General features: G+C 35.0%; 2 protein-coding genes across 16 annotated transcripts in view; both read right to left on the reverse strand.

The window, feature by feature from the left end:
• The window catches only part of cops2 (COP9 signalosome subunit 2), a 218,010-nt gene that overhangs the window by 161,843 nt on the left and 33,199 nt on the right, over positions 1 to 22,968 (reverse strand). The gene's annotated exons all lie outside the window — the stretch shown is intronic.
• The window catches only part of cep152 (centrosomal protein 152), a 47,986-nt gene that overhangs the window by 10,406 nt on the left and 14,612 nt on the right, over positions 1 to 22,968 (reverse strand). For 4 of the 14 annotated variants that reach the window (XM_087312517.1, XM_087312516.1, XM_087312519.1 and 1 more), the window contains 13 exons: positions 22,811 to 22,950; positions 21,490 to 21,690; positions 18,866 to 19,013; positions 16,440 to 16,531; positions 14,167 to 14,324; positions 11,200 to 11,401; positions 11,020 to 11,112; positions 9,283 to 9,413; positions 9,004 to 9,132; positions 7,144 to 7,279; positions 3,505 to 3,714; positions 2,718 to 2,849; positions 409 to 785 (listed from right to left, as the gene is read on the reverse strand). In XM_087312517.1, coding sequence (XP_087168643.1) covers positions 409 to 785; positions 2,718 to 2,849; positions 3,505 to 3,714; positions 7,144 to 7,279; positions 9,004 to 9,132; positions 9,283 to 9,413; positions 11,020 to 11,112; positions 11,200 to 11,401; positions 14,167 to 14,324; positions 16,440 to 16,531; positions 18,866 to 19,013; positions 21,490 to 21,690; positions 22,811 to 22,950 — 2,149 coding nt within the window. Of the gene's footprint in view, positions 1 to 408; positions 786 to 2,717; positions 2,850 to 3,504; positions 3,760 to 5,987; positions 6,130 to 7,143; positions 7,280 to 9,003; positions 9,133 to 9,282; positions 9,414 to 11,019; positions 11,113 to 11,199; positions 11,402 to 14,166; positions 14,325 to 16,439; positions 16,532 to 18,865; positions 19,014 to 21,489; positions 21,691 to 22,810; positions 22,951 to 22,968 lie in introns of those variants that run through there. The other 10 variants (XM_087312511.1, XM_087312510.1, XM_087312515.1 and 7 more) reach the window with 4 other exon arrangements.

The following is a 22,968-nucleotide window of genomic DNA, read 5'->3' on the forward strand; positions in this document are numbered from 1 at the left end:
CCTGATGTTAAATCTAGTAGGATTTCATTGATTTTATAAACTACACAGCATCCTGATAAGAGATTTAATTCAGGCACACTTTAGCATACACCATACACTGCATAATCAAAAATGATATAGAGTTTAATACCTTGCAAAATAGCATTGAAGACGTTTTAATACTTTTTAAGGGCCTTTCATTTCTCTACATTGATTTATCAACTTTTAATACTTATTAAGAGCTTGTGGACACCCTGAATTAGTGCTAGTATGAAAAAGATTTTTAAAAAATATAAAAAAATAAATAAAATAAAATAAAAAAAATAAATCACAAAAACAATAACAAACTAAATTTAAAATTCCAGGGAATATAAATTCAAAAGTGTTTGTTAAAGCTTGTGTTGCCGTTTTAATTAGGATGATTGTAACCTGCTCTCCTGTTCGCCGCTCCACTCCTGCTCCTTCTCTCTGATGACTCTCTGCAGCTCCGTCTCTCTCTGCTTGCCAGTTTGCTCCAGGTTCTGCTCCAGGACAGCTTGTAGTTTGTGCTTGTGCTCTCTCTGGAGCTGCACCCTGAGGCGGGACATGTCCTCCTGCTTGTCCCTGATCCAGGCGTCTCGGGCTGCAGCCAGCTCTGCTTTGACGAGGGCGTCCCGCTCCTGACTCGAGCGCTCCAGCTCAGCACTGAGGGTCAGAACTTCTTCCTGGAGCTCCTCTAATCTCCTGTTTCCATCCTCCAGCTCACTGCATTTAGAGCGGAGTGTGTCCTGCCACCGCTCCTCCGCTGACTTCACCGCTGAAGAGACCTGCCATTAAGAGAAGAGCGTTGAGCATGTGGAACCCGAAAGCACAGATTTCAGTACCAATTAGGGTTCAGTCAAAAGTTAACTAAAACTTATTGGTTTTGACATCCATCATGTTGTGCAAGTAAAATGTACATATGGAGAAATTAATTAATTAATTAGGCTGGGCAAATCAAGTGTTATTGTTACGATCACCAGCAATTCAGCGGCTGGGGATCACTGGAGAAATCCACGCCACATTAACAAACTAAAACTCCCAGTATGCACCTCGCACACACTGGTTCCTGATTCCAAGTGATTACGCACACATAGCCGGAAGATCATTATGGACTGATTTCAAGGACTATAAACTCAGCACACACAGGAACATCGTTGCGGAGTCTTGTTAAACTGTTAAGTGAGCATTACGACACATTTTCCCTGGCCTTGTCCCTTTGCTTTGTTTCTTTGTTAACATTGTTTGCCGCCTGCACCGACCATGCGCCTGTTTATTCACCACACTTTGGACTATCTGTATGCACCTGTTTGTTCTTGTTTCGACGTTTGCTTGCAAGACAATTCTATTAATAAACTGCTATTTGATCCTCAACTCCGTTGTCCCACATCTAGCCATTGTTACAGTATAAATATAGTATATAATATTTACGTGTTTTTTATGTCATTGATTCAATATGTATTCTCTAAAGCTGTGAATATATCTTACATCAAGAGGTGTAGTGAATTTCAGTTACCAGTTGATGGGTCTGTCTAACCACCATCTCCGCAGGTGCTTATCTTCAGCTTAGTCTGAAGCCTTATTATAAACATTTAACCAAAACAGCCTTTTATCATCTTCGACATATAGCCCGCTTACATCCTTTCCTGTCAAGGCCTGACGCTGAAACACTTGCCCATGCTTTTATCACGTCTTGCTTGGATTTTTGCAATTCTCTGTTCGAAGGGTTACCAGCTAATTCTCTCAATATTTTACAATACATCCAAAATTCTGCTGCACGCATTTTGTCACCTACATCATTTGACACCACATCACTTCTTAACTCCGTCAATTCTCGTATTGATTTTAAGACATTGATTTTAACATAAAAAGCGGTTCATGGTTCTGCTCCAGCTTACATTTGTGACTTGATATCCATTTCCTCTGCCTCTCGCTGTCTACACTCTGCCTCGGGTCCTACGCTGTTTAAGCCTAGCTGCAAACTCGGCACCATGGGAGGTTGGGCGTTCTCTGTCCATGCACCCAAACTGTGGAATGCTCTTCCTACTAACATTAGGAATGCTGGTTCCTTGGACTGTTTTAAGAAGCTGCTTAAAACTCATCTTTTTAGGACTGTTTTTAATTTGTGATATCTCTTTTATTTTTACTGTGCTTTTTTGTTTTTACTTTCTTGTAAGCGCTTTGGGTTTTAGAAAAGTGCATTATAAATTAAATTCATTATTATTATTATTATTATATACAATATAAATTTATTTTTTATATTTTCATTTTGTTTTAAACTTTTTATATTTATATTTAATAACATTTATTATTAATTTCATATTTCATTTTTTTATATTCCTATATTTTCCTGTATTGCATTTTAAATGTAAAAATTAGATTCCAGCCAAACAAAAAGAAACGTTCAACAAAAATGTTGGAAGTACTGTAAAAAATTCCTTACTCCGTTAAACATCGCTTGGGAAATATTTAACAAATAATTTTGCCTTCAACTATGAAAAAGACAACCTGAAGATTTGTGAAGGTTTGTGAAAGCAACCTGAAGATTGTGAGAGCTGAATTTACTTGACTTTTGTGGCTTATTGCATCTTGCATGGTCAAACACATGGCTTATATGTTGACTTGCTAATATGATGCTTATATGTTGACTCTGAATCGAATTGAATCAAGATTCTGAATCCAGACCCAGCCCTGTTTCCAGCAATCTAAACAAGAATCACCTGTTCCTGGACGTGCTGCTGTTGAAGTCTCTCCCATTCAGCCTTCTCTGTCTGCAGGCTGCTTTTGTATTCTGGAAGGGAAGTCAAGTCCTGGAGCCATCGAGAACGAGCCCTCGATATCGCACCTTCGACCTAGAGACAGAAATTATTATTATTATTAATGATTATAGAAGGCACAGTGTGTCATTTTCACCACTAGAGGGCACATAGTCACAACAAACAAAGCCGCATTTTTATGACTGCATGACTGAGTGTGGAATCATGGGAGTTGTAGTCTTCATTAGATCATAAAGAACTGCAGAAATCATGTTGATGGATGAGCTAAAGTATTCAACAAGGGTAGTTTAAGTGGAGTAAGACTGCAAGCTGCAGCAGTGAATTGAGAGAAACGCTAAAGCAGCTGCTGAGGATAGACGAGCATGACATGGGAAAAAAGCAGCAGAGCTTTTATTATGCCACTGTCCAGACTTCAGGAGCTTTTATTATGACACAGTCCAGTTTTTCTGCTCATAATTATTGAGAAAAAGCCGCTCTGATTTATCAGAATAAATACATTTCAGGCTTCTATTATAATGCTGCTATGTGCAGTCTAATAAAACACACAACATATTAAATCATCTTCGATTTCTGGTTTGGTTTTATAGCAATCCGGGAAACAGCAAAAGTGTTAATTACAAGTTAAAATAGCTTATTTCTCTAGATTTTATCTAAATTCTTCGAAACATTTGGAATAATGCAAATACATAAGTCAGCAAAATACATAATACTGTTCTAGTAATCGAGTCACCTGAGTTGTGATGTCCTCAGTGTGTTTCTCCAGCATCTCTCTCTCCGCATGCCGCACAGCCTCCTCCACGGCTCTGCTTTGTGCTGCCGCAGCCTCTCGCAGCAGCGTGTCTCTCTGAGCACCAAGTTGGACCTCCAGCTCCTCCTCTGAAATCAGCCGACCCGCCGTCTCAGAGGAACTGGTCTGGCACGCTCCCTCACAAGTGTCCAACTGCCTGGCCTTCCTCACCTCCTCCTCCTCAGACTTCTGAAGCCGCTGAGATCAGGAATACACAGAAAAAAAGACAGATACATACTATGTAGAATAAAAAGCTGAAACTCATAGTCTTATATAACACACACAACATATTAAAGCATTTCCCTGTTTTCTATATAAACTAAACCTGAAACTGAGGGTGTCAATTACTCATTAAAATTGCTTATTTCTCTAGATTTGAACATTCTTTGAAACATTTGGAACAATGCAAATACAACAAAATATAGAGCACTGTTCCAGTGGTTTATTACTCATATTTATTTATATATATAATCTTATTCCATGGTCTGGTGAAATTCTTGACTCTGATTGGCTGGATGGTGTGCATTATTTTCGTTGAAACGCACAGGTAGTTCCAGTCAGTTTTGATCACAGCTCGAAATAAACGTGCTTCTCCCAAACGTTTAAAATTACCATAGCAACTCGCATGCGCTGCACAGGAAACAGATTAGGACTGTTTATGGCGGACGGGAATCCACAAAATTAGGAAAATACTCATAAATTATGCCACAAAATTAAGTTCAAGAGTTTTTCAAGCGAGAATATAATTATTTTAAAGTCAAATCGGCAGTTTATGTATAAGAAAAGCGCGTGTTTAAAAATGTTGGAAGCTTCAGGCAGTGCTTCAGGCAGTGTTTAAGGATTTTAATGCACTTTGCGTTAACCTCTACGTCGTGCATTAAAATTCTTTAACGCACGTCAAGCCATTGACTATCCCTTACTTATACGATATATTATCTTTATAGAAAAGTTCACGTTAGACTTTCTTATTGTCTGTCATTTTGACGGAGAGGGTTGTAAAAATGTAATCATATCTTATTATTGATCGTTATTTAATTTGCAGACTTTCTAATCCCTTTTTTCATTCATATTTTTATCATGAACTTGAACGACGAGCAAATAGGTTAAATTATTCATTTATTTACTTGACAAATGAACAAAAACTCCTATCTGCCTTAACTCATATCTTCCTCCTGCGTCGACCTGAACTGGGTGCTTGCCTGTGCGTAATCAAACGCATCAAGGGAGACTGATGCAGAGGCAGTTGTCATTAAACTCTTTCTTTGCCTCGGAAAGTCGACTTTTCGTGACCAAAGACCGGAATTACAGGAGCCACTTCAGTCAGCGTTTTGTAGTTAGTAAACATTTCTCCTAAGGCTGTGATCAGAACTAAGTTTGCTGGATTCTCTGAATGTGGGATTTCCCGATACTGCAAACACTCGTTTCGCCAGGAAAAAATACAACAGCACACGCTCCTTCTGCACCAGGGGCGCGGCTGCACCCCTCAGCGTTCGTTAGTGCTCACAACGAACTCCAAAGCACCTGGCCTCCTTGGTTGGCTCGTAACAGCTGTCGGCGACTGAGGATTTTTGTCTGTTTGTTCTTCCATCGTCCACTGCATCACTTCCTCTTTTTTTCAATTTTATTATTAATATTGCAACTATTTGGACGTTTAAAGAAACTTCTCACACTCAGCTGCTGTGACATTTTTGCAACTGTACGCAGCGGTGACAAAGAGGAGACAAAACAAGGACAATCGCCATCAGCCGGACAAGAGTGGGAATTACAGTTAGCTACAAATTACAATAGATCATCCTCAACATAATTCGTCAAAATGACGGATCACCTTCAGATTTTTCCGTCACTGCTGAAAAAAACGCGACCTCTGCTTTATAACTAATATTTTATTGAGGCTAAATCTTAATCTTACATATTGTGCATTTAAAACTCACAAAAATAATAGCTTGATATTTTTGGGGATGAGAATTCAGCAAGCTTTTGCTTTTGAGTATGTTTTTGAAATTAAATAGTTGAAATCATAGACCACTGTGAGGAGTAATGAAGATTTTATGTATTTGAATTAAGTCTAAGTTGCTCACCAGGGTTACATTTATTTAATAAAGAAAGTGTATTAGTGTGAGTAAAAATGTTTGTTTTATTTTATATAATTGTCTGATAAAATATTCAATAAAACTACTGTTAAGCAGAGCATGTTGTTTTGCAGAAAATGCAGTAATTGGTCAGCATAAAAAATACAATGTTGTACTCCAACAAATATTGAACTCTTCTGAAATTAAAACATTACTATTGTGTTGTTTAATAATGAATACAAACATGTCTGAAATTTGACCAATTATAATTTCATGCAAAATATTTGACACATTCAGTAAGATCCTGCCGTCTTGGCTTGGAGTATAAGCTAAGGATTTTTGAAGATCATCACTAACCGTCTCCTGCTCGTCCTGCCAGCTCTTCCACGGGACCATTAAATAACTTTAGATCATGTTATCTCATGGTTTATTAACTAATGTTAACACAAAACCTTGGATTTTAATGCATTAGAAAATGTTGGACTATGATTAATAGATGCTGAATAAGATTATTTATACTTAGATAATGTTAGTAAATACATTAACTAACGGATAATTATTCTAAAATGTTACCCAATTAACTAATTAGCTAGATAATTAAAATGGTTAAAGCTGAGGTATGTAAAATAATACAAAATGTGTAATAGCTATTGGAATATATAAATCGTTTTTTGTTTATTATTAAATATAAATAAATATATTAATTTATCAATTTCAATTGATCAAAATCATACATAAACAATTACATTATTACATAAAAATAATTATTAATTGTTAAATAAGCTGGAAATGTATTTTGTTTAAAAAGTATATTTATACTAAAATAATGAATTAATTTAAATAGCTAATTACTAGAAGTAATTTGAATATATTAAACAAATATAAAACAATTAACTAACTAAATGAATAGTTAAGAGTTCAAGGAAAGGTGTGTAAACAGAGTAAAATCTTAAATTAAAATTTCTATTTATAAATGTAATCCTAAAAATCTTTTGGAATTAACATGTATAAAGAATTAAATGATAAAATGAAAAAATAATAGCAATTAAATGAATTAAAAAAGCAAATCATTAAATAAGGTGGAAGTGCAATTGGTTTAAATTACTTTGAAAATTACAATTACTTAAATAATTACTTTAATTTGAATATATTAAACAAATAAATGTCAAATTTATAATATTGAAAAGTAAAAATAACTTATTAAAAATATTAATATAAATATATAAAAATATTAATAATGAATAAATACAATTAATTAATCATTATTATTATTATTATTATTATTAAATGATTAATTATTATTTTAAAATTCTATCACATTTAGATTCAATTAAGTAATTAAATTAAACAAAAATATACATATATTACAAAAACAATGAAACAAACTATTTTTAGTTTAGTAAAAAAAATAATTTAAATGAATTAAAATAAAAAAAGTACAAACAAAAACAATTAAATGAACAAAGCAAACAATCATTAAATAAATAAAAATGAATAGGTCAGAAGTCCTGACCTCCTTTTCTTTCGATGTCCTCTCTTCTTCAAGTTTGTTGTGGAGATTTTCCTCCAACTTGTCCTTCTCTTTGCAAACCGCAAGGTAGCATTCCTGTACCGCTAACACTTCCTGACTGAGATCCGTCAGCTTTGACCTGTGGATGGTAATGAATGTCATAATCTATCATGAACTGACAGATTGCTTTTTGTAGGTAACAAGTGAACGTGTGGTGCAATTAGGCTTCTGTGGGTATAAGTGGTATAATGGATGGCATTAGCAGATTTTACATTTTAGTACTGATCAGACAAAAAGGGGAGAAGACAGATGTAATTTGCTTTCCATTTATTGCAAAAACAGCTCTGCAAGACACTTTTGGTTTAAGCAAACAGAACTTAGAAGCTGTAAATTTATTACAAATAAGATGAAGAAACAATCAGCTAAATAAAAATAAACGGTAAAATATTCAGTACTGTGAAAACTTCACTGTTACTGCTACTGTTGCTGATAACGCTAAATGTAGAAATCTAACATTATAATTTACAACCCTTATTTATTTTAAAACTTATTTTTGAAGAATTGTTCAGTGGCATATTTCTGACGGGAAGCTGTCTCCACCTACAGGTTAAATAATGGAATTGCTGCCTACAACTGTCATTTGAGTGTCAAGTTAAATGCATATGACGGTGATTTAAATCTTTACCATAACATCAGTGGTTTTATCTAAACTATAAACTGTCCCCGTACTTCTGTTTTATTTTACTGTTTGTAAACTAAAGACTGAATCTCTTGATTTTTGCATTTTCAAACACAGATTTGAATGCAGCGATTCAAAGAAATAATAAACAAATGCAAAACACCATCATTTATAATTTATGTTGTGTGGGTGTTGAGATCCCGATCTTTTAATGATTAATCGTGCAGCTTACATTGAATGCATTAATGCTAAACAAGTAGTGACAGAAAACACCTTTAATAACCGAAGAAACCCACCACATCCCCAATAACCTACCACAACTTCTTCCGCCATCATTACATTTTACAGGGAAGACTAAGTGCTTTAAATAAGTGTGATTTGAATGACGTGACACGGATCTCTATATGTTCGTTAAAACTTTTGAATTAATCTACAAGCAAAAAATGTATTAGTATGAGAGTCATGTGTGTTCTGAACCGCGGGTTGTGATCCGTACGAATCACGGATTAACCGTGATCCGTTACACTCATAGTAAACAGTCATAGAATTTTCAATGTCTTAGGAAAGTTTCATTCATTCATTTCCTTTTCGGCTTAGTCTCTTTTTTAATCAGGGGTCGCCTCAGCGGAATCAACAGCCAACTTATCTAGCATATGTTTTTCGTAGCGGATGCTCTTCCAGCTACAACCCAACACTGGAAAACACCCACACACACTCATTCACACACATACACTACAGCCAATTTAACTTATCCAATTCATCTATAGTGCATGCGTTTGGACTGAGGGGGGGAACCGGAGGAAACCCACGCGAACAGGGGGAGAACATGCAAACTCCACACAGAAATGCCAACTGATCCAGCTGGGGCTCGAACCAGCAACCTTCTTGCTGTGAGACGATTGTGCTACCCACTGTGCCACCGCGACGCCCCGTAGGAAAGATTAACATGACAATGTTCATGTTTAAAAATACTGATACTTGCTGCTAATGAATGACCACTGATACAGAAATCTGAATAGTCCTCAAATACACTTTAAAAGATTAAATAGGAAATAATTATGGACTGTATTTTGAAGTGGCCATGTGCGTGTTTGTTATGAGTATATATATTGAAGGTGAGCATGTGTGCATGTTGATTATGAGTGTATATTGAAGGTGAGCGTATGTGTGTGAAGGTGCAGTACTGGAGCTGTTGGATTTGTTGTTGATGTTGGCTGCTGAGCTGCTGGATGTGAGCTGTGTGTTCCTGTGTGAGCTGCTCACGGACACCGTTCACCACATCATCTCTGAACTGCTGCTGAGTCCTCTCATTCCTGCACACACACGCACACAAATACAGACACACGCACGAACAAACAACACACACAAGCGCAGACACACACAAACACACACAGAAGTTGAGCAGCCACAGAGGAAGCATCACTATATTAGTCGTGCTCTATCAGCATTACGAAGTTTGTGACCTCTCTGCTGCCTCCTGTTTCTCCTGGTCCAGCTCCTGGATCATCTCCCTCATCTTGGTGCAGAGTTCAGAGTTCACTGCTTTTAGTTTGTCTTCACTTTGCTTCAGCTCCTGATTCCTCTTCTCCAGAACCTGCAGTTCATAATACAGATAATGATGATGATGGCTGGTCACCCAACACCGACTTTTGAAACAAAAGACCAGAGCGGATCAATTTACTATCATCTTGCATTATTCTTTTGGTATAGGTTAATCTACAAACGTATTGTTTAATTAGCTTCTGTATGTTCTTTATAACTTTGTTTTGGTAATAAATATATATTTAAATAAATTAATAATAATAATAATAATTATTATTAATTTTAATTAGTAAAATAAATAAAACAATGGTATAATAATAATAATAATAATAATAATATGTAACTTAACTTAATGTCAAATAAATAAAAATATATAATAATACAAATTTGTAATTTAACAATTAAAAAAATAGTAATAATAACAATAATAATATGTAAATTAATCTAATGTCAAAGGAATATAATAATAACAATAATAATAATAATAATAATAATAATAATAATAATGATAATAATAATAATATGTAACTTAACTTAATGTCAAATAAATAAAATGATAATAATAATAATAAGTAATTTAACTTAATTTCAAATAAATATAACAATAAAATAATAATAATAAAAATTTGTAATTTAACCATTTCAAAATATAATAATAATAATAATAATAATAATAATAATAATAAAGTAATTTAACTGTCAAAACAATAAAATACTACTAATAATATGCAACTTAATTTAATGTCAAATAAAAAAATTATATTAATAATAATAATAATAGTATGTAACTTAACTTAGTCAAATAAATAAACTAATAAGAAGCAATTTGACTTAATTTTAAATAAATATAATAATAATAATAAATAATATTAATATGTAACTTAACTTAATGTCAAATAAATAAAATAAATATAATAATAATAATACAAATTTGTGATTTAACAATTTAAAAAATAGTAATAATAATAATAATAATAAAATACAATTTTGTAATTTAACAATTTTAAAATAAAATAATAATAATATTAATAATAATAATAACAATAAAAATAAAAATAATAAGTAATTTAACTGTCAACTAAATAAAATAACAATAATAATAATAATATTAATAAGTAATTAAACATTTAACATTTAAATTAAAATAAAAATAATAATAATAAACAAATTCAACCTAATGTCAAATGGAATAAAATATTAATTATAATAAGTAATTTAACTTAGTCAAATAAATAAAATAACAACAACAACAACAACAATATTAATAAATATTGAACTTAATTTCAATTAGTTTAAGCAGTTAGGGTTATTTTATACATTTTATCTACGTTATGGCATTGCTTCCCTAAACTTATTGTACAGGTTAATATAATTAATTATGGACAATTTTCTTATTCAATACTGATTGCATGTTGTTTCATTCAATAAAAAGAAGTACAACATATCAAATGTTTGTTTTGTTTCCTTAATTCTTTTTTTCTAATTAATGTTGATTAAAAAGACCTATTAAAAAATATGTATTTCAAATGTTTGGAAATTTTTGTTTTCCTGTATTTAGTTTTCCATTTCTTATAAGAATAATAAAATATGTTATAGTTTACGGGGACATAAATGCACATAAATGCATTTAATTTTTTATTTCTCAAATGTATCCAGACCTCCAGTCTCTCCTGCAGTCTGCTGAGTTCTTCCTGAGGGCCAGCTGTGACTTGAGACTCCTCCAGCTGTTTCTCCAAACTGCTCTCCCTCACCTGCAGCAAACACAGAACATGTGAGTCCAGCATCTACAGCAGCAGATCAAACACACAGACACACAGGCCCAGCGTCAGCAGTCTGACCTGAGAGTCCCGTATGGTCCTGTCAGCCTGCTGTATGCGTGTCTCCAGTGTCTCAATTCTGCTTTGTGAGCGTCTCAGTTCCTCCTGCAGCTCGGAGATCTTCAGCCGTTTGCTCTTCAAGTGACTCAAGCATCGCTGCAGCTCATTCTTCAGCTCGCGCACCACGTCCTCCTTCAAGTTCGAGTCTGAAATATGAGGTGTGCTGGAACACACCAGTTATAGTTAGTGTAGTTAGCACATTAAATTGACCATGCTTTGATATCACAGGGAAAAAACTGAATTAATTAAAATGACGTCAGGCCAGGCACTCAAGGGGTGTCCTAAAAATATCCTGACTTTACCACAGTTACCAAAAACAGAAGAGGAGAGTATTTTAATTTCAGATGTTGATATTTTTTTAATTATTGACTAATTATTTCATTTTGATTGTTTGTTTTTTTTAGCTTTGATTATGCATCGTTTTAAGTCTTTAAAGGGCCATGAAACACATCTATTTCAGCAGGGTTTTTTCACACCTCTACTTTGGTAAAGGTCATGAAAGTGGCCATGTCCAGCTCTGTTTGGGGGGGGGGAGTAGGAAAAAAAAGGCATGGTCCGTAAAGATTTGCATAAAAATGGGAGTGTCAATTTGGATTTGATTTTCACAGAGGCAAAACAATCTTTAACTGCAGTTTGGCTCTTTCATTCAGCAATTTCTTTCAAGCCCCTCGTGACAAACGAGATACTTAATTTGAGGAATTGCTGGAAGTGTGTATTTTTCATGCAATGTTTGTTACCGCACAGCGAATGAGAGAAAAAAAACCTCCGCATTTCTCTATAACTTAGATGCACTTGGTAGGTAGCATCAGAAAGCCGTGTGTGTCATTCCTGTCGGTGAAAATCCTCCACAACGGTAAGCTTGATTGTGGCGCTTGCATGTTTACACTCGGGAGAGCAGCATTTACAGCAGATTTTTCAGTCCATAATAAACTTATCAGTCCATGATTTAACTTAAAAATCATTTGACTATGGTCCGTCTTTAAACACTGAAAGAGTTCTGCTGACCATATGAACTAACTTTGCCTCTGAATAAACAAACAAAGACCACTAGTCGCTAACTTACCAAATCTGTAGAGACAGGACAATCAACACAAACTGGATCCGCGTCTTTATTAAAAGGGGACAAGCAGCAAATCCAGATTTCACCATTTCCAGATGACAAAAGCTCTCGGGTAAACAACGTTCCTTAGACACGTATTTCTATGGCGCGTCGCGTGCACTGTAATCCACACGTGGGTCTAGCTGCACTCTCATAGCGGGAAAATAAAAACAAAACCTTCACTGCAGCAAATTATAAAAGCAACACTACTGACCCGTATCTCCAAACAATTCTTATTCTCCCGCTTAGCAACACAATGCGGCGTCTCTCTGTTGTCTGAACACTGTAACTCTCAAGCATATTAATGAAGTTGCACAATAGAGCACGCTGATTGGTTTGAACCAAGCCTTACTCATGCATTAATGCAACACACTCAGAGACGTAATAAGGCACTCCCAGGTACAGACGTCCAGTCTACAAGCTGGAATACACGCTAAGATCTCATGACCATGATGCAGCTTCAAAAATTTGTTTCAAATCGGAAGTACGAATTTTTACGAAATAACGCAAAAACAACCAATTTTCACTTTTTAGTGAAATATGTGTCCTAACGGTGTTTTTAGCAGTTTGGGACACATATATGACTGTCAACAGCTCAAAAAATGTGTTTTGGTGTTTCGTGAACCTTTAAAAAAAGTAGCATTAAAAAGGATTAAATGTTTGATTAAGTTTCTTAATTCTTTTTTATTATTTCTTTCTTTTTATTATTATTATTACTACAGTTATTATTTTGATTAATCGATGAATTGAAATTCACAATCGATGCTCAAAAGTTTCTGTATTCAAATCAGGTTGTGATGATGCGAGCTTGCGCGGGCGTGAGCTACAAACAGAAAAATAAGCGTTGACGGGCGCATGCAAGTATGCTGCTGAATTAGCATCATTTGGACAAAGATGAAGAAACTGTGAACGAAAGTGAAAGTGCTGCAGTAAATGAAGCACTGTGAACCATAATATTTTAAAGCTAGTTCTCTGTGACTCCAAGCAGTTTCATTATAATATTCTAACACAATTTCTATATAAATATTTCTTGCGTTTAATACATTTCCTTGCCAAAAAAAATAATGCTCTCTTTTTTGGAATAATTTGTTCTTTATAATTGCTCTTGTAATCTGAAGTTTGTGTAAAATTCAGAGCTCGTTCAAGCTGAATATAACTTTGTTACAAGATGAAATCATTTAAGATGGCAGTACTGTGATAAAAAAAAACTCAAATCATATACAAAATCATAGAAATGGTAATTGTGGTTAAAATGTAAAGTTGGAAAGATGTATTTGTATAGCTAAATAGGAAAAAAAATGTAGGTCAAGAATCATTATGAATGGAATCGTGACTTCTAGAATTGAAATTGGATGATTCCCATAAGATTCACACCCCTACTTAAGACTCACACTATGCTATCTGAACCGCGCTCAGGCCCGTTTCCCGGATCATTTAAGAAGTGTGAGTGCTCTGAATTGGGCTCAGGCATGGATGACTTTGACTTTGACTATTTCAACTGAAACAATCTCAACTGTTCTGAGCGAGCGTGCATACTAAACAGCGCATCATCGATGACGCAAGCGTGCCCAGTCCCGAATGTAATGTTGAGTGTGGGCCGTCAGGGAAGAGAGGAGGGGGGACAAGCGTGTTTTGTCCTGGTTCAAGGCAACTGTACGTAGTGTCAGTACGCTCTAAAGTTTCCCAGGTGTATGTTAGATTTTAACAATAATTGGAGCATTTTTAATTACTCGCACAAACATTACAAACAGGCTTGTGATAAGTGAATCACGAGTAAATGATGATGGAATTTTCCCGAATGAATCATTCGCATCACTTCAGTGCGATACCTGTGGATTCGTCCATTTCTCCACTTGGACTTCTTGATCCCCAGATCCATGTAGGACTCAGACAGCTGGTTCTCCCAGTCTCCGTTAGACTCCAGGGCTCCGCATTTAATGGCCGACTCATACAGATTGATCTGCTCTTTCAGTTCGCTCAGTTCATCCTGTTACAGAAGAAACACACAAGCTAAACATTTCCATATAATAAAATTTCCATTTTCGACAAAAAATGAAAACGCCCTGTTTATTTTTACACCCACAGGTCATCCAAGATGTCTAAATCAATAGCTATGGCTCCTGATCACACTGATGTCTCGTGAAGCGAAATGATTGGTACGTGTGAGACTCTTAACATTATTTATAATATATTAGGTTTAATCCACAGCCTGGTCAAACAGTTCAAGTGCATGATCATGTGCCATGGCAGTCTGATTGTAGTCTTGTGGCTTTTGATAGACTCAAATACGAGAGCTGATGACACAATCACCAATATTCATCAACAAACTGCAGCACCTGAAATCCTGTTCAAGCATGCTCTAGTCATCATCTTTTTTTATTTATTTATTTATTTATTAAACTTTTCAGATATAACTTGTATTTTTGCAGAGAAATTTAAACAAATATTATTTAAATATTATACACAAGTTGGAATTACATTTATCATTTAAAGAAAGAAGAAGAAGAAAAAATTACTCAGGATAATAACAAAATAATAATAAAATAAATAAAAACAGTTAAGCAAATAAAATGAATAAATTATAAAAAAAAATGTAAATAAATAACCCAAAATTATTAAAAAAGTCTTTTTTAATAAAGATTACGATTAAATATTAAAGATTTTTAATAAAGATTACGAGTCCTCGGGTATTTATAAAGTACCTAATCATGTGACATGCTCAGAAAAAAAATTCTAAATGGGTCCCATGTTTCAGAAAAAAGCCCTAGTATTGTCATTTAGTGTAAACCTAATTTTTTCCAAGTGGATGAAGCTCATTGCATCTCGCAACCAGTTGTCAAAACTCGGAGGAAATCTTTGTTTCCATAATAACAGAATACAACGTCTTGCTAACAGTATCAAAAATGCAAGGGCGTTTGCAGTACAGCTTGATAACCCTACTATATTCTGGGAAAGTCCAAAAAGTGCAAGCTCTAGTCATCTTCAGCACTTCATGAGACCTCAATGTGCCACGGCTGTTGATTTGAACTCATTAATGCGTTTATTTTTCCATCTAAAAACCTGTCAACCATTCACTGCCATTTTATAAATCACAAACATGGACAGCACATTTTAGCTTTTAAGTGGCTTTCTAAAACACTTTGAATGTTTTATATTTTGTTACAAACATACAATGTCATCCTGCAACTGTTTTGCAGCATATGAAATGTCCCGAACACTATTTTTAACCGTCCAAAATGGGAAAAAAGAAATTTTGTTTTTACTCTCTGATAGTCAAAACATGTTGAAAAATATGTGCGTTTTATTAATGCATTAAAAACAGTTAGGAAAAAGCAATTTATGTAAATTCAGACCACGAGTCCACATATACGGGCATCATTTTTCTCTAAAAGTACATCATATCAACAGATGACACTTAGATTTCTATTGTATTTAGGTTCCAATAAGCTCAAACACCAAAGAGAAATAAAAAAATGCATGTAAAAAAAACATCTTGGGCATTAAGAGGTTAATGTTCTACTGAAGGAAAAATAAAAGTCACCATTATCTTGGATGACCTTTGGGTAGATAACCTTGGATAAAAAAAATATCACAGTATTGTGATTACTGCTCTAAAATAAGTTATTTTTTAAATGTTTGGTTAACTTTCCACCCCAATGAACACAATATATTTCTGCTGTCTTCATCAGTTTAAAAACAGTGATTTCTTTACAACTTGAAAAGTCATCTTTGGATATCTTTCTTCTATTTTGGATATAAAGTAAGCCACTGCACTGTTAAGGTCTATAGCATGCTTGCATGTTGGTGGATAAGCGATTCGTGTGTCAGATGTTTGCTGAATCGTGAGATTAATAGTAGATTTTCTGCTGGAGATACTTTGGCCCTGAAAAAACTAAATAAAGTAGTTGTAAAAAAAAACATAGTAACAGTAAAACAAAACATTTCAGGGATTTTAAACCCTTGACTTTTCCAAACCGCAGTAAACCTTGAAACTGGTTATCGCCCAATGCCTACCTCTGGGTGAGAAAATTGACAGGACATTTTGATTTTTGTTTGATCTATCCCTTTAATGACCCTGTCAGAGAGCGGTTGACTGGCTGACCTGCAGGGCTTTGCTGATGTCTTCACTGATGGTGCGAGCGGACTGGACCTGCTGGAGCTTCATCTGTAACTGGCTCATCTCCTGCACAGAGCCTGAGGGAATAAAGGAAGCTTTGAGAAAGATGTAACAGGCGCAGGGGAGGGCTGATCTTCCTCAATGCATTCATTACAGGAGACACTGAGAACATGATGACTTTTAAAACAAAAGATGCTGTGAATCTGCATTATGTAACTGTGTTATGTAAACTGACTGCTGGGGAAAATGATGGGGTACAAATGAAGTGAATATGGATCATTCAAAAAAAATGTACAAGAAAAAAAAACAACTATGATATCTATTAGAAAATGTAACAAAATGTTAATTTATTTTATTTTAAGCAATAATTACAACAAGTTGAGGGGGAACATAGAAACAACAAATTTTATTAATTTTTTAGATCAAATAAAATCTTAATTTTAACAATAATTTCTTTACAATATAAAAAATAAGCCTAATAGATACTAATGTGCTTAATGAAAGAAGATAATTTTATAGTAATAACATATACAATATATAAAAACTTAAACAATTAGATTTTTTTATTTCTTTATTAAAATATACATTATTATAAAATTAATTTAAAAATAACATTCTATTAAAAACTAACAAAATAGCTCAAAGATAATATTTATGGGTAACAAAAGTAAAAACAAATGTAAATAAATGAAAACAACAGTTTATTATAATTTTTTTTCCATTATAATTCTATGAACTATAAGATTTAAACTAAATTTAACACTTGATTATTTTAAAAATTATTTTCAAATGTTCATTTTTAAGGGGAACATAAGTTAAATAACTACAAATAAATTCTTAGTTACTTTATTTTTATTAGTGCTGGACAAAGACTAATCGCATCCAAAATAAAAGTTTGTTTTGAAATAATATATGTGTGCATTATATTTACTTATTATGTATATGTGATAGAAACAAAACTTTACAAAAACAATCTTGTTACATAGATATTTAAATGTATATATAATTTGTATCATATAAATTTATATTATATATTTAAACATTTTCTCAAATATATGCATGCATGTGTGCGTGGGTGCGATTATATACACATAATAAACATACAGTGTACACTCTTAAATTATGTCAAATCAAGCTTTTATTTTGGATGTGATTAATCGAGGTGAGTTTTGGGCCAGCACTAATTTCTATATTATATTTATATTATAATTTAAAAATTAAATGAACATATACATACAGTATTATCACGAATGCAGCATAATATTGGAAAATTTCTCTGCGATACATATTAAGATATAAATACAATTTCAACAGATGAATTAAATAGCTCTATTTGCAAAGTCATTACTTTAGATTGATTCAGATTATTTTGTAGGGGAGTGAAATATAAATGTATTTTCATGTAATTTATGATTAATAAAGGGATTAAGCCGACAAGTAAATGAATGAATGAATGAAACTACAGTCATAAACATAGCGGAGCAATTAATAAAGTGAAATTTTGGTTTTCTGAAGAGAGTCAAGCGGTATTGAATATTCGAATGTAAAACAACACTGCATAGTCTTCATCATATAAATAATTGTACAAAATTAATCTATATTAGACTTCTTTATGCACTACTAAAATGTTTTATAAGGGGCGAAGCAGTGGCGCAGTAGGTAGTGCTGTCGCCTCACAGCAAGAAGGTGACTGAGTCGCTGGTAGGCTAAATTGTCTGTAATGTATGAGTGTGTGCGTAAATGTGTGTGTGGATGTTTCCCAGAGATGGGTTGCGCTGGGTTCATTCCGCTGTGGCGACCCTGGATTAATAAAGGGACTAAGCCGACAAGAAAATGAATGAATGAATGAATGAATGAATGAATGAAAATGTTTTAAACTCTCTTAAAATGCTCACAAAGTCACAGGCCTTAAAAACACATGCAGATGAAAAACTCTTACTCTATTATGATTCAATTCTGCAGCGTCTCCACAAACCTTGTGGGTCTTACCTGTGGTTTTTGGAGAACTATAATGCCAACTCAAAATTGCATATCCTGAGATGTGATTATTGCAGACGCACACATTGCAATATCGATGCTCACAGGATATATTGTGCAGCCATAATTATCACCATTATTAATATCACTTTGTTTAAAAAAAATGGAGATTTAAAAGATTCCAAATAAACACAGATTTGCCCAGTATTTAATGAAATTCATAAGACGATCTAAAGAAAAATAAAAAAAAGCAGACCATCCAATAAGTTAAATGACTGGAAACCCCCCTCCCCCAGATTCTCATTTGTTGCTTCAGTCACTGTACAGTAGTTTAGCTGAACTACTCCAGGGAAAGACTTCTGGACCACTTCACTGATTACCCATGAGGCTCCAGCAGCAGTAAACATAAACAGAAGTTTGCGGATGCCACGTACCAGTGTGGAGCAGTTTGGCACACTGCTGCTGGCTCTCCTCCAGGCGGTGCGTGAGGGTGTTGATGACCGAGGCTCTGTCCATCTGATCCTCTTCCCTCTGACGCTCCAGCTGACGGACCTGATCCAGCAGCCGCTGACCTGCCTCAGCCTGAGACACACACACACACACACACACATATGGTAAATCCACAGGCCTGTGCTGCCCTCTTCAACACACACAGCACCAATATACTACAGGCTTGTTTTACAATTGCTTATAAAATTCTGACTGCCCATGGGAGAAATAACTGCGATGAATAAATGGCAGAAAACAGTCAAACTTGCTCTACAAACAAGCGTGTTCATGACTACACATAAAAATAAGAATAATACACCAATGAAAATATCCGTTTGCAAGATGAAGTAACATAACAAGCTTTTTTATGTCTAAAGATCAATGGAAGTGAATGAGACTGAAAGTGTCCAGCCAAAAATATTGGCGGTATCCACTCATAAATGATGAATGAAGTCAATACTAAAGATCGAACTGATGTAGAACAAAATCAGCCAAAAAAAGTTTGGAGTATGTTTGACACAATTAGCCAAACTAGTTGGGATTGAGACCCAGGCAGGCAGTCGGGCTGTGTAATACAGAGAGTGAAGCAAAACGCATCAAATGATCAGTAATTTAAAGAGGAAAAAAGATAAATAGAATAAATACATACTTATATTATAGGTGGGCATAGATTATTTGTTAAATTTAGATTAATCTCACTGTAATCTTGGAACTAATCAAGATTAATTTAGATTAAAATGGCTCATTTGAATTCTGCCGAAGGCATTCAGAATATGTGTGCCACCCAAATAATGACTAAAAGTAAGTCTTTGAGAACGGGTTTCTCAAGCAAGGTGGCGCATTAGACCAGGGGCTCATCTCCTGTTTCCAAAATGCATCACAAACTGCTTGAGAAACTGTTCAACTGTGATAATTGGTGATGAAAATAAATGATGTTCAATAAGATGTGCTTGTGTTTACTAACTGTTTATTCAGTTAAGCATGAATGTTGAACTGTAGGCCTACATAAGCTCCAAACTGTGATTTTTCGACTAAAGACATACCTGAACTAAACAGAAATGGAATTAAGACATGTGGAGTATGCAGATATTAGTGGCATTATTGAAGTAAACACCGCAATCAAACTATTACCATCATGGAGGACTTTTCAACATATTTTCAGACAAGATCCACACGCAGCTGTCAGTAAACCACACACACACACACACACACTCACACACCAAAATGCGGAAGTTTTTTTCTTTCCATTTGGTGTGCGTTATTAAATTTCTCTCACCAGTCCTTACTCCTTATTTGGTCTAATAGCCCAGTTTGTCACAGGGGCATAAATTAAATGTTCATGAGTGAATGTGAAACTGCCGAACTGCAGTTAAAGTCACTTTCACAAATTACAGGAAACTCTTACATGACAGCACTTCACGTAAACACTTTAATTATATTTTTGTCTATAAAGGCAAATAACTAGATTACTAATGTCCATGTAAGCGTAGTCAGTTTGTCTTCGAAATAAGATCCAGAAGGGCATCCTGCTGATTTGATTCAGAAGGGCACTGTTTTGTCAGACGGCTCACCGGTTTGACTTTCATTCACTGTCATTCATTTTAAAACGCACCCGCTCCATTTTATTTGTATATGTTTTACTCGAACGCATAAACTCTACAGGTGCCTGATAGTTAGATGTGGTGCTAACATTTATCAGATTCACTCTAGTGAACTGCATCCATGTTAGCACGTCACATTTGATGTGGTAATTTCACAGTAGGAATACACACAGGTTCGAATACTCGTTCTCGCCACCTACAATACAATTCGGCCAGGTATACATCCGCACTAAAATATCAAGGTGAAGGTCATTATGGCTTGCGTAGAATAGAACCAGCTCCCAACCCAACTTTGAGATTAACAGCGATATTTTTTTTAATCGCCTGATAAGAGTCTTGCGTTAACGTAGCATGTTAACGCCGATAATGGCCCACCACTAATTTTTATATTAGACACATCTGATGCTTGTATTAGCAGGAGCTCCACGTCCACAACTTAACGCATTGGGTTAAATTGGGCTTTGTAGTCTCAGTGTTCAGTCCATTACTTCCACTGTCTCTGTTCAGCTGAGGGAACAGAACCAACCCTGTGACGTCAGACACAGCGATATTCCAAGATGACGTCGCCATAGGTCTATAATCTACAGTAAAACATGCCGTTTTCTGCTAAATGCTTACATTAATCGAGTTTGTTTAATATATATTCATAAAGTACAACTCGATGTACAAAATAATGTAAACTTGACCGAGTGCTTCATTTCCCTTTTAAGGCAAGTACATTATAAGTAACTGTAATTAATTGTCTAAAAAAACTTAATTAAATAAACAGTTTCAGCGAAAAAGTAATTGAACTACAGCAAGTAGTCACTTTAAAACTAATTAAACCCACTACTGGTTGGAATGTTTACTAACAGTGTAGCAAACTTTATTTTTTTAGCTTTTTTTGTACCTCCAAGCTAAAAAATGAACTTTGCAAGAATATTAGGGCCTCATTGGGTTAATCGGCACTCAGGATCAATGTCCCTGACCTGCTTGTCTAGACTCTCCGACTGGGAATCCAGTTTCTGCTGCAGGGTGAGCAGTCGAGCTTCATACTGCTCCCGGATGGCGGCCGTGTCTCTGTCGTGCTGCTCTCGTGCTCGAGTGAGTGTGTCCGAGCGGCACAACTCCACCATCTGCAGCTTCATGCTGTCCATCGCTGCCTCAGCCACACGCTGCTGCTTCACTATCTGTGGACACACACATTTATTTTTCCCCTACTGCACTCGTTTTTGAGGAACTTAATTGTTCAATCCACTTACATTTGTAATCATTAATAAGTTAACTTAATTCCTTCATGTTGTCCTAAGACAAATCAATTGTGTGGAACCCAGCACTTGAAGAGATATTACAGTGTTTTTACCACACACTCTTCTGTATTTTAGGAAGCCTCAAACTACAGCTGCACAATAAAGGGAAAATATGCGATATTGTTGTTGAGTGTTGCGATAACTATATTTAACATGCGAAATGCTAATGCAATTAACAGCAATTTAAAAAAAACTTATTTTTCTGAGTTAATTAAATCCAAATTAAAAAAAACATTTAGACTTGAAAACACCACGAATGAATGAAAACCTCGATGGAAATGGCTGTTGTCTCCTGTCATCAGGCATCAGCCATAGGTTCACCTAACTGTAACGACTGGAGAGGCAGGGATAAAGGTAGTAAAGGCCCCATCTGACTTGTCAGATTTGTATAAACAACATACACTGTAAAAAATACATAAAATAATAAATAAAGAAATAAAGAAAAAATTTACGCAACCTAAACTTGTAAGGCAACTTGCTATAGAGCAAGGGCGCCCAAAGCTGATCCTGGAGGGCCGGTGTCCAGCAAAGTTTAGGTCCAACCCCAATAAGACACACCTGGGCTAGCCAATCGAGCTCTTAGTAGGCTTTCTAGAAGCATCCTTGCAGGTGTGTTGAGGCAAGCTGGAGCTATAATTTGCAGGACATCAGCCTTCCAGGACCAAGTTTGGACACGCCTGCTATAGAGCTTTTTAAGTTGTCTCAACCTAAATCGAGTCAAGTGCAGTACTTGAGTTAAAAGTTTATTCAACTCAAAAAAGCTGTGCATTTTACATTTTTAGTTGAGTCAGCTTACAGTTTATGCATGCAGCACACAAATGCTTGGCATGTAAAAGTAAAATAAATGTAATTTACTGAACTTCCCTGTGATATAGATATTGCATTTACTTTTACTGCGATAACGATAATTCTTAAACGTATTGTGCAGGCAGGCCTACCTCAACCTCATGACTGTACTTTTGTGATTGATGTTGTGCATGAGGAAGTCATGAGCTTGTACCTCTTGCTCTCTGTCTGTGAGAGACTGAATCTGTTTCTCCAGAGCTCTGATTCTGGCCTGCAGCTGAGCTTCTCTTTCTTTCGCCTCTTCCACCAGTGTGCTGGACTCCTTCAGAGAAACTGCCAGCCCGTCTTTCTCATCTGGAGAAAAAGTGACAA

The sequence above is a fragment of the Danio rerio genome, chromosome 25 (assembly GCF_052040795.2).
Source record: "Danio rerio strain M-AB ecotype USA chromosome 25, GRCz13ab, whole genome shotgun sequence".
Lineage (NCBI taxonomy): Eukaryota > Metazoa > Chordata > Actinopteri > Cypriniformes > Danionidae > Danio > Danio rerio.